Source organism: Juglans microcarpa x Juglans regia, chromosome 7S (assembly GCF_004785595.1).
Source record: "Juglans microcarpa x Juglans regia isolate MS1-56 chromosome 7S, Jm3101_v1.0, whole genome shotgun sequence".
NCBI classification, from domain to species: Eukaryota; Viridiplantae; Streptophyta; class Magnoliopsida; order Fagales; family Juglandaceae; genus Juglans; species Juglans microcarpa x Juglans regia.
In genome coordinates, this window is record NC_054607.1 from 2,230,473 (window position 1) to 2,243,279 (window position 12,807).

Genomic DNA, 12,807 nt, shown 5'->3' on the forward strand with positions numbered 1-12,807 from the left:
ACACTCTACAACTGTATCTAACATTATTTATTTTTTTCTAATTCTTTTACTTGGAAATTTCTAATTCTAATTTTTTTCTCCTAAAATATTAAATAGGCAGTTTGAAATCCGATAAACTGCAATTAAAAAAATTTCGAATTTTAGGCCTGGATTTATTTTTATTAAGGCCCCATTTTTAATTTTCAAATCTGCCAAACAAGAAATTGTGAATAATATTAACGGAAACGATTGAGGACTTGGGAGTTATAAAGGGTTAGTTTTAATTCCCTCTTTTGAAGGTCTCACCAACAACTAACAACAATTTTTTTTCATCAGTTTTGTTCTTTTAATTTTTTTATCTAATTTTCCAAATATGTAACTTCTTAAAAGAATAATAATAATAATTAAGAGAGAGAGAGAGAGAGAGAGAGAGAGAGAGAGAGGAAAAAGATCATAATCGACACAACATTATCCACACTCTTCCAGTTTGATAGCAGCACGTTTTGCTTTCTACAATTTTAATTCGTGTGGACCCCCCAGTTATTTATCAAGGCATCTGCTATATGTACAAACAAATAACAGGCTCTAAACTAGTGTCAGCTTGGTTGGAGAAGAGAGAGCAAAGTGGTTAAGAAAAGAAACAGGAGGCTGACAGAACAACCACCTCATGACAATGAGATGTAAACCAATACAACTGGCCTCATTCATCTTTCATCGAAAGATCATGCCTCCTCTTCTGCCCAACTTCCACTAGTAACGTCAAAAGAGCCTCACACACTTGGGAGGCATCTGCTTCTGATGGGTCATCGTTCAATGATGAATACACCATCCAAGCATGGTCTAATTTTCGTTTTGGCCGCACAACAATGGATCCAGGGACTTCTGCATCACGACACGTGACGAGCCCATCGCTCTTCTCGCCATACCTGATTTGCAGCAGCTGGGCACATGCAGCCATTGCAGCTCCGAGGGGAATTACCACAGGGAGTTTTGTAGGTTCAGCTACAGATGGTAGCTCAGCATGTGCAACATGAGATAATGTGCTCAAAACAGCAGGAGAAATGCCAGCTTCTGTGTGGAAGGAAACCACGGGGAGTTCTCTCGGCAATTGGTGCTTCATCAAAAATTCTCTCCTCTTTTCATAAGTCAAATCTTCCAAAGCTTGTATGTCACCCTTCAGAACATCAGATGATATGTCAACAATTAATTTGCTTTTGGCATATTTACTCAGTCAAACTCTTCATGCAAGGAGTGACCCATAAATCATTCTTATTATGTATTAGCCAAACCTACCATACATAGAAGTTATACTTTTTAAAAGCAGACTCATTTGAAAAGTGATTAAACTCAAGTTACTGAAATTCAACTGGGTCACAGCTTCATTGTCTGAAGTCAAGAACACCTCAGCAGCGTTTCTTACAAAAGAAAAACTAGTCTAGATTACAACAAAAGTAATTTATTCAAAATTCTATACTCTTGCCTAACACCCGAAAATCTAAACATGATTTTCTTTTCAGAAGCTATATGTATTTCGCACGCATTTCCACAAGTGGGAAAGGTGTCATATTCTGACACTTAATGTTATTTATGTATTTAGCACTTTTAGCCATCCCCTGCATCACGTGGCCCTTTTAGTAAATTAAGTGTATATAAATATGGGGACATGCAAACTGCATGTCTAGCCGCTAAATGAACTTAGGAACAGTCATCTGATACATCAAAGCTAAATGATTACCTCCCTGAGAAGCAACACAAGATCAATGATACTATAAAGATAATTTCTACACCTTTTACTCTCATTGAAAGATACAGGAAAAAAAATATTGTGAAAGAAGGTGACAATTGGTTTCACACATCTGCAACTATGAGAAATCATATCAATGAATATTCTACCGGGGAAGAAAATATATTCATATCCATGCCCAAGAACAATGAAAATGAAACGAGAGTGAATTTTTCTAAGAGAGGAGGGAGTCAGAAAGAGAATAAACAATGAATATAGGAACAATTTAATAGCCCATGTAATTTAGTGCATGTAAAATTCAAAAAACTCTTTCCTTTTCTTTTCAGTTTAAATACAAGAAATAATGTATGACCAAGGAACAACGCCCCATTCCATCCCCCCCAAATAAAAAACAGCAACATCAACAAATCAGACATGCAGAAAATATAGTGAGCAAAACTCAACACACCTTAATCACTTTACAGATCAGAATCTCCATAAGTTTCCGCACATTGACATAATCACCAAGCTGTCCTTCTCGCAGGATATCAGAAGCAATGGGGCTGCCACCATACGGACTCTGTGCTAATGCTAATCCAGCAACCTTATCTTTCAAATCAGACCAATACAATGATAAAGCAGCTGCTGCATCTACTCCCCCTTTGCTATGTCCAAGAAGCAAAACGCGTTTCCTGGAACCCCAATAGATTTCCTCAATGTACTCTTTTATCTCTCTGGCGTTTTTCTCAACTGAGGCCTGGTAAGTAATTGCTTAACGTTTAGTCCAAAATTAACATGATGAAAGAGCAGATGAGTTTGACATGGCCAAGTACCTCGCTGTGAATCTTGGCAATATGACAGGCCAGACCCATCTTTGAGAAACTCATTTTCGTATTAACAAAATAAAGTGGTCCATGGTTGCTGAAAAGACCTGCCAAATGCCTAGTTAGCCAAACTTGACAAGCAAACTACCAAAGTTCCAAAAAATTCTAAAGTGGAAACTAAAATTCAGAGAAACTATAAACAGTGGATGGCATCAAAGAATGATCCCTAACCCTAGCATTCGTGTCATGCACAGCTTGAACTCAGGGTCCAAAATGAAATTTCCTGTTCAATGTTCACCCTGCATCTGTCTCTCTCAAGCCATTTGGCGTTTTAAAAATTTTAATTCTTGAACCAATTAGACCATTCCCTCTCCCGAAGTTACGTGAAGCTCAAGAAAACATCAAAATACCCCAAAAAATGTCCACATGTTAACATTAAATCTAAAACCCAAAACCTTAATTTACAATTATATCAGTTGCAGATATTTAAATTATATCAGTTGAAGATATTTATATAAAATGATATATCTTGTGCAAGTAAAATATCAAATAGATCTTTTTAGATTTTTTTATTTACTTATCAAAAAAAATTATCAAATAGATCTTAAAAATGAGCCTCTCATTGTGTAACATCAATACATTGGTTTTACTAATAAAAAAAGAGTAATGCTAGGTACAAGCTCCAAATAGACAAGCCTCCTACAAGCATTTTGTAAAATATTGGGTCCCACTAATAAATAATAATTTTTTTTACACTTTTTTAAGGTGGGGTCTACTTTTTTACAAAGGCTTGTATGGGGCTTGTCTATTTGAGGCTTGTACAAATCATTTCTCATAAAAAAAATACCACTACAGCAGTTTTGGAGTTCACTATTTGATAGGTCAAACCATTATCACAGATAAAAGCTCCCTAGACGGATAATGATGTCTCCAAAATAAATTCTTATTCAATAGTATAAAGAAATTATGAAAATCACAGCTTAAATTGAGTGAAAACCTGCCAAAAGCATCATATTTTGTCTGGAACGCCACAGTGGCAGGATTTAAATGTTCTAATTAAACTTCTAATTTCCACAACATCATTCAGAGAATAAAAATAAAAACGGTTCTCAGTTTCATACAATTGCTCTCAATAACAAATGCTACCTGGAACCAGCAAGTACACCATCGAGTTTGGCAACTTGTGCAGACCATGCCTGACAGATGTTGAAACAACTGATATAACAACAAAGCACAATGCAAAGAAGACTTGGGCATATAAATAGAAGAGCAGCAAACTCTACCGGATATTGTCAAGAATTTCTATGAATTTTTCGGTCCCATCTTCAACTGGTGGCATTCCTGAAGCACGTTGTAGCCACCCTATATCATCTGCAGACCCATGGACAGTCCGTCGTGCCCGGTCAATAAGGCTGAAAGTATCATTATTGATTAACACAATCAGGATGCCTTGACCAGCATTTGTAACAGGGATGCATAACAAAGAAAGAAAGGAACTAAATACATTTTTTAATCCTAAAAAAGGCCTTCTGCTATCGTACTGCCATCACAACCAGAATAGGTGCCTATTCAACTAAAGCCAAGCTTCTTTTAGTTAAGCATTCGATCCCAGCTAACATTTCCTCTGTCCCAATTTGAATGTCTTGTCTTCCTTTTTAGGACTTCCGACATATGTTTATTTACATTTCCTAAACTACCCTCGCATTTTTCATAGCAAACTATTCCTATCAAAAGTCGTGCATTTCCCCTATTTAGAGTGAAAGGAATTTTACTAACTTATTTAGATTTTATACTTTTCATTAATAGTCACATTACTAAAAAATTTCCCCGTCTGGATTCAGAGTTGATCTCAACTCATCTCATCTCATCTAATCATTATTATAACTTTTCCAAATTCTCACACAAAATATAATAAACAATTCAATTTTTTCAAATCCCAAAACAATAATAATATTAAAAAATAATATTTTAACAATATTTTATTCAACTTTCATGTCAACTCATCTTATCTCAACTCACTATCCAAACCTAACCTTAGTAACACATAAAAGGAAATCATGATTCAGGATCAACAAGAAATGCCCGAAGTTTGGATTCAATCAAAAAGACAATCACTGACTAATATATTTGGGAAAAGTGCTCATGCATATTAAACTTATCAAGATGAAGGATTACTTCTGTTAAGTTCATTATACGCTAAGGCAGATCTGGTCAATATTTAAAATCGTGTTCTATTTCCTTAATTAACTTAGTTTAAGATCTTCAGACTTGGTATCTAAAGAATCAATACCTTTTAAAAAGGGAAATTCCATTTTGTCCACTACCATTTGATCTTACAAGTGCACTAGTATTGGGAGATGACTCTCCAGAAGAGGTTCTTGTTATTTCACCATGTAAAGGAGCAGCAGTTCCACTTGAAGAGGGCTGATCATTGGTAGTAGCCACAGGTCCCCAGTTTGTCCAGAAGAAAGCGTTATCAATTCCTGTGCATGTAGAATGGAGTTCCCAGAACCTCTAGGGGAGGGTTCTACTGCAAAAATAACAGAAGCATACAATCGAAGAAAGCCAACGTCAATGCTTCAAAATAACTCAGTAAAAATTATAGAAGTTCAATCATGGCAACAGCTGGTGGTTAAAAAGAAAAACTTGCAATTAGGTAACTAAAGGGCATGAGCAAAGCAAAAATATGATGCATTTTGAATTCTATGCAGAGACGAAAGTAAGGACATCTTTTAGAGGATTATCTGCACTAAATCGTTTGATGGAATGTTAAATTACTCAATCTTTAATTCCAACATTAACTGGGATAGAACATTGAAGGAAGATGACCATGAAAACAATACTAAGGCTAAAAAATAACTAGATGAGGTCACATACATAGGCTTCCTTGGTGGGGAGAGACTCAAAAATGAAAAAGAAAAGGAGATTTCAGAACATTACTTAGATATGGAAACATAAGCTAGTAATTCCGAAATCCTTTTTGCAATGTTTTTATAGAACTTTTATATAATCAGACTATGCATCAAACTGATTAGTTTAGTCATAAAAATCCAACTACATATTCAAGTAGTTTGATTAGTTTGCATTAGCATGTTTTTATGTTTACATATTTACAGAAAAAGGCAAAAGAAGAAGAGTACAAAACAAATGTATTTACAGGCATTTCTCCCAGAAACAGAAAAACGAAATGAAGGAGATGATAAATGCACATATGTGGTAAGGAAGCTTACCAGAAAAATCAGAGAAACAACCAGTAAATAAAGAAGTTGTTTGTGCAATATAGGAGGCAGCCTCATTGAGCGATGGTACAGAGGTAAATAGCTGGGGAATGAGGCCACTATTCCTCAAATCATCATTTGGCGCCTGAAGATGGAAGCTTACCCAATCAAAATACATTTCAATATAAAATATAAAATAATTCTTATTCAGTATATAAATCAACTAGGGAAAAGAAATTAGTTATAGCTACAATAAGAGAGTTTCTTTTATTTGCCAACAAATATGCAACAATAATGACAGCTGCAGTGAGAGACATAAATCATATAGGGTAACCACAACATCTCGATGAAGATGCAGCAGACAAAGGACTAACAGCCTCCCCAATGATTATAACAGATATCGATGGGCGAGATGGCCAACCCAGGTAGGACTCCAAAATGAAACAGATGACAAAGGAGGTAAAACCCACAGGTTCCAGTTAAAAAGTGTCATGCATTACAGTTAAAAAGTGAGACTTCAGAGCATTATAACTTGAAACTGACCCATCAATAAACCACGCTCACAAAAACAATCACACCTCCTCCATTATTTGAAGAACTGTGGATTTTCTTTAAAAGTTGGATAATTCATCATTACCAAGTTCTAGCATTTTTATTTGGAAATCTTTCCCAAATTCTCGGTCAAAAGGGTCAAACTAGAAGATTGATTTCCTAATTCTCATAAAGGGCTTCAGAGTTGCCCATCTCATTAAAACATCACACTATATTCTCTTAACATCCTGATTCACCCAGCTACAGCTTCAGCAGAAAGCAAAGCAATATTGACCAGTCAATCCATGAAGCACTAAGAGTGAAATACAAAACACCCATATCAATGAACTAACAACATTCAATCTAGTGCATTGGAAAACAAGAAAATATCGCATAACAAATTTTCTGCATAATTCTGAAGACACCGAGACATTTACAAATTAACACTAACACAGCCTACATCAAAGTTTGCTAGCGGAAAATCAAGTCCAAGAAATTAAAAATAAGGAATTGGAGTCCTGTCTTTCAAAAACTCCAAATTAGGGCCCCTCCAACTCCATCAGATTCCAAATCCAAAGCGCAATTCAATACCACCAAACCCACAGCCGCAATTACACTCAAATATTAATACAATTCATTAAAAAACCTTCTAGATACTAAATTAGCGAGAAAACTAAGTATGTACAAAATTCTTCAAATTAACGACGTCGAGAATATATTAAGAAGGCGATACTCACAACCAACGGTGCCCTCGGCTCTCCCCGTCCCTCGTTTCCCGCTTCCCTCATTGGAAACAATTTCTAAGAAATCCATAGGAAGATTAATAGCAAGCAACCAAAAAATAAAAGAAAGCTTGGGGTAAAAGACAAAAATACTAACTAAAAATCAGCAATAATATACCCTTAATTTCGGATAACTTATATAAAGTATTACCTGAAAAATTATTCCAATTTTAAGGCAGCAGTTCTTGGGGAAAAAAACAGTTGAATTGAAAATCGTTTAATAAGGGTTTTGGAAGATTCGTTTCTCCAACAGAAAGAGAGATTTGAGGAGAGAGAGAGAGAGAGAGGAGGAATTCTTAACGGCAAAGCAAAAACAACTGAAAGGAACTAGTAGACGACGTCGTATCGTACGACCCGTTCGGTTCTTTGATGAGGCGGAGACGCCGCACGCGGAAGCTGAGAAATTCATAAAGCGAGCGAGCCTAGTGTCAGATTGTGGGCCTGGAGCCCAAGTTTCGGCTAAATCTCGGCCCTTGATTTTTGGGTTATTTTTTTTAAAAAATTATATTCATTATCCTCGTACCACAAATTACATATAATTTTTTTTTCTCTTACCAAATATATGGTGTATAGATGATGAGTATAAGAAATCAATTAGTCTATAAAAAATAAAACAAAAAAAATAAAAATAAAATTTAAAAATAAAAATAAGTGTGCGTGTAGTATGTGAAGATACTGAATTATGAAACTCATTCTTTAATCCAACAATTCTTTTGGATCAAACTCCTAATCAACCTTTTATTACTAAGGCCCATTATATTGGATGATGAGACTCAATAATAAGCTATTTAGGGTATAAAGCATCTCCGAATTGAATGGTATAATAGTCGAGAGATATAAATTCATAAGAAGAGTAGTATTATGAAGCAGATCTAACGTATTATATGAAACTGTCATTTTGTAGGTTTACTTTTATAAGATAGCAAAAGCATTTCTCTAAATACATTACATGGACTCCACAACATTTAATATCATTTTCGGGTAATGTAGTTGCACATAAAGTATAAACATTAATTTGTTCTTTTGCTTATCTAGGCAGAAGAGCTTTTAGGTTTTAATATTTATATCAATGGTGAAAAATGTCAAAATAACGACACCAACGTGACAAACATCAACCCGATTTGCTGATCTTATCGAAATGAATCAAGCTCTTCGCCCCCATGGACGAGTACCTCGTATCATGCGAGTGAAAGAATGATCCTGGCTGCCTTTCAGAAGCAGGGTTTGCAATCTGAGGTGTATATAGAAAGGTTTTCGGAGACATACCAAGCAGCCATAGAAGATTTTGGGCATACCCATAATGACGTGGGTTTCCCTTCAAGACTTTTATGAAACAGATGTAGGTCTTCAAGAGATTATTAGACAAACAACAACAAGGTTTTCCAATTCATGTACCGTACATAAAAGGAGGAAAATTAATTACTTTAAAGGTAGTTCTTTTATGTTGATCAAATGTACAGTATGTAACGTAGATTAATCCCACATTCTTTCTCTTGATGATCAAGCATTCTGGGCTCGAGCCACAATCACAATCAAGAGGATCACAACAGAGAGAAGGAATGACGATCTAACTTTTTCCTCCATCTGCTCATTGTTACCTCTTGTGGGTTGAATCCTTCCAGGAAGTTGAAACAGCTCATCCACTAGTGACACAAGCTTCTCAATGAGCTCCATAACTATTGCTTTTGTGACATCCAAAATCCACCTCTGCAAGGTTGTAGCCAAGTCTGGTTCTTCATTAACGCCCCGAGGCCTTTCATAATTAACTGCAGGGCAAAACGCAAGCGAATTAGTAGTGGAAACTAGAAAGCAAATGTTGGAATATTCACATATGAGTAATATGATGATTGAGAGGTCAGGGTCTAACATCCGATAGTAGTGAGAGTAGTGATTGATTAATCTAAAATCGCTGGATGTTAACCTATTGTGGCACACTTTTGGATTAAAGTGGTATCCTGAAATTTGTATTGAGGATTTCCAAGGTGTTAACTCTCAAGTCTCACAACCCAAAAAAGAAAGGACTATCTGATCCCATCTTGCCAAAATCAGGTCTTAAAACAATTTTCCATCATCTTCGTGCATAGTGACGATGTTTGATACTTCAGGGCAGTAGATACAGAATACAAATTCAGATTAACCTCCAATTTCAGTACTCTAAGAAGCACTTATTGCGAGTAACAATCTTATCCTTTCTTTTACAATATTAGGGAATATCTTTTTGGCAATCATCAACTTCTCTGCTTCAATCACAAACGTAGTCCAAGAATGCGGGAAAAAACGATTTCTTCAGTCTATTCTATTTTATAAAAGACACAATATCAAGCAACATAAACCACTGAGTCAACCAAAAAAAGACGCAAAATATCACAATTAAAATCTAGGACCCAGTGCTGCGAGTTTTGTTCAGGTCTAACGGGGTGCTCCTTCATATATTCTCATGATAACCCAAGGTTGAAAATTAATTTCAAACAACTCAAATTAATCGCAACAAGGGCACCACCATTTAGCTGTTTTGTATTGTCCAGTGACAACAGCAATGTTTGTTCCCATAGTTCTATTGCACTTAAGATTTTACATGTTGTTACGTTGCACATCTACTCTAAAGTTGTATGCTTTACTGACATAATTGATCACACCACCAGCAATAGATAATACCCAAAAGTTTTTTAGCGGTTGAGATGCATCCAGAAATTAGACAGAAGATAGAAACTTTTTTATTGAACAAGTCCCTTGGCCAAAAAAATAAAAGAAAAGAAACTATATTGAAAAAGTCTATCAACCAAACCAAATATGTGAAGAGCAGAGTGCAAACCTGTGTAGTGTGATTCTCGAAGTTTTTGAACCTCCTCATTCTTCATAATCGCATCCCATACAGATTTATCAGATGCTATTGAAACCACTAGTCCCTACAACAAATTTAGATCCCTTGAAGAAACATAAATTAACAAAAACATCCCTGCTGTCTGTCCAGACAAAATAAAAATGCAAACTGAATAGTATCACTTTGAAGTATTAGAAAATCACATCTCTTGATTAATAGATAGTTATCTAAATTCCGTAGGAATAACATTTGTGGTGACGAAATAATACGGTCCTTATAGTCAAAACAATGTGGGATATCTACAGATGAAAGGAGATAGATCCTAACAAGTTAGACCCCATCAAAAAATCAACATCATCACATGAACACAAACAAGGTCTTGTTGTAGGACTTTCACAAGGTTCAATCACTTGCAAAGGACTTATCTTTGAGGCAATCATTTTCTGCTTACTCCTCCCTTGCTTATGTATCAATCATGTTAGTATTGCTTTTGGAAAGAAATATATCAATATCAGAGATTATCCAAAGGAGGATTGAACCTTCCCAAGTCCAAAGAAAGCCACTGTAATGCCAAAACCGAGAAGGTACCTTGACAGAAGGATCTATTTGCAGCAAGCGAAAAGCATTAGCAACTCTTCTGTATCCATGAGACAGCAATAGTCTCGCATCAAAACAATCCAGCTTCTTCTGAAGCCATTTCAACTGGGACCCAGATGAGGAATTCCCAAGCATAAAACTGGTTGCAATAGCAATATGATTAGAAAGTTTACACTCTAAACGAGATAATAATCAATCTTCGATTCAAAATGGTTTGAAATTTTTATAAGATGAATGAAAACCAATTGTCCATACAAACACCTCGAAATTGATTAACAACTTGCCTCCAAGACGAGTTAAACTTGAGAAACAGAAGTTTGTGCTAGAACGCAGATGATCTCATCGACTACTGCAGTCATTCACAGTAACACCAAGGATGCCAATATTTCCATCACAAAATTCAACATGCATCATATGTTTTATGGAGTTTTGACAAGGACTGTAAAATAATCTTCAAACTGAATTTCCAAGAGCAGAAAAAAGAGACCCTTTTTTTGCGAAAAAAAAAAAAAGCAGCAGCAGTAAATAGAGAGGGGATACGAAAATAGTTGGATTTTCTTGAAACTGTGGTTAGATGCAAGCTTTTCAATCGTAACCAAGAAAATCTGAAAAGCAAAAACGTACGTAATCGCAAAAGAAGCAGAAATGTAACACTGTTACTCACTTCCGAAGAGCATCAACGGCATTTTCAACCTCCGATTGCGATGGAACATGTGCAAAAACATGATTACAGACAGACCCAATCGCTCCTTTTTCTTCTCTCCCATCTACGGTCTGTAGCCGCCCAGAATTCCCACCATGGCAGGAGCAGCTGGGAGCAGAACAAGATGTTCTAAGCGACCCAGTATAAGTGGCTGAAACTGGAAGGTTTAAATTGGAGGAAGGAGGAAGAGGAGGAACGTTAGAGGAAGAAGTTTTGAACTGAATGGTGGGAAGGTCGATATGCATGGCTTCTCCTCCCATCTCTTTCCGACTCTACTGACTACAACATCTCTTCGCTTCCCGAGTTATCCTAGATTCTATTTAATTATAAATTTATGAAAATCTAAAAAAGAAGTGGCAACAGAAATCGACTACAAAATTATTAGAAGTCGACGCGTGAGGTCGAATTACTTCGACCACCTCATTAAAATATGGGAATCGTGGGATTGTCCGTGCTTGGTAATTACGCTGGAGATGATTTTTTTTTCTCATCCAAATTCGATAATTAAAATTTATAAATTATTAAATTGTTTCTTATTTCCAAGCATTTCGGTACAATTAATAATGAGAAATGCTGGCTTAAACAAAAAACTTGGAAAAAAAAACTCGGGAGAAATGCTTCGTTTACGCAACTAAAAATAAATTTATAATTTAATTTGACTCATTAGATTATAAAGATTATTTTACTATAAAATAGATTATATGAATCACATCAAATCAGTTGGGAAGATTTCTTTGTGAATCTAGTACAAAACTTTTTTCTCATTAGATTTCTTCTATGAGAAGTATTATAGTAATAAAAATATTTTATAATCTGATTTACTACATCAATACATGTCAATTTATAAATTTATTTTTATAAAATAGTAGCATTAGATACAAATCTCAAATAGATAAATTTTGAATAATTCTTTATAAAAAAGCGTTTGAATAAAGTTTTAACTGTTTTTAAAAATTAGTCTTTCTTTCACCTCGTGGAAGTAAGGTTTTCTCTCTAAGTTTTCCTTTGGAAACTTAGAGACTTCTTGCTCTTGGACTCTAGTCTATGAAGATTGGGAGGATGGATGGTGATTTGTCATTACTGTATGAGGGACTGAAGTTGACAAAAGAAGAAAAACAGGAGATCGAGATTAGTGATGAAGAAGTTTCATTGTCTTTATCGAAGAGTAAACTGTGTATTTTAATTTGTTTGATAGCTAATAAGGAGACAAATAGAGGGGCCCTCATGAATACTTTGAATAAAGTATGGCATGTAGAGGGTCAAGCAGCCTTCAAAGAGGTGGGAGAAACAAGTCTCTAGTGAAATTTAAAAAGAGAGCAGATAAAATAAGAGTCCTGAATGGGCGTCTGTGGTCCTTTGATAAAAGTCTGATGTGCATACAAGATTGTGAAGGGGCAAAGTCTGTAAAGGAAATGCAATTTCGATATGAACCCTTTTGGATTCAATGTCATGACATGCCTTTTGCAGGTATGTCTGTGAGCATGAGAGAGAAACTGGGAAGTTCTTTGGGCAAAGTTATGATGGTGGATACAGATGGGAGTAACACTTGCTGGGGAAAATTTTTACGTGTGAAAGTTTTGTTGGACATCACCAAACCCCTTGCTAAAGGGAGATTCATATCTCTGCATT

At 35.6% G+C, this 12,807-nt stretch overlaps 1 protein-coding gene and 1 pseudogene across 1 annotated transcript; both read right to left on the reverse strand.

Moving 5' to 3' along the window:
• Window positions 1–439: 439 nt before the first annotated feature.
• On the reverse strand, window positions 440–7,457 carry LOC121241543 (annotated as a pseudogene).
• A 958-nt stretch (window positions 7,458–8,415) lies between these two features.
• LOC121241583 lies at window positions 8,416–11,494 on the reverse strand. The gene is made up of 4 exons (XM_041139409.1): window positions 11,140–11,494; window positions 10,467–10,614; window positions 9,870–9,963; window positions 8,416–8,823 (listed from the first exon to the last, which is right to left on the reverse strand). Exons 1-4 carry the CDS (start codon window positions 11,436–11,438, stop codon window positions 8,558–8,560), a joined length of 807 nt encoding a protein of 268 aa, XP_040995343.1. The 5' UTR covers window positions 11,439–11,494; the 3' UTR covers window positions 8,416–8,557.
• Between the last annotated feature and the right edge of the window lie 1,313 nt (window positions 11,495–12,807).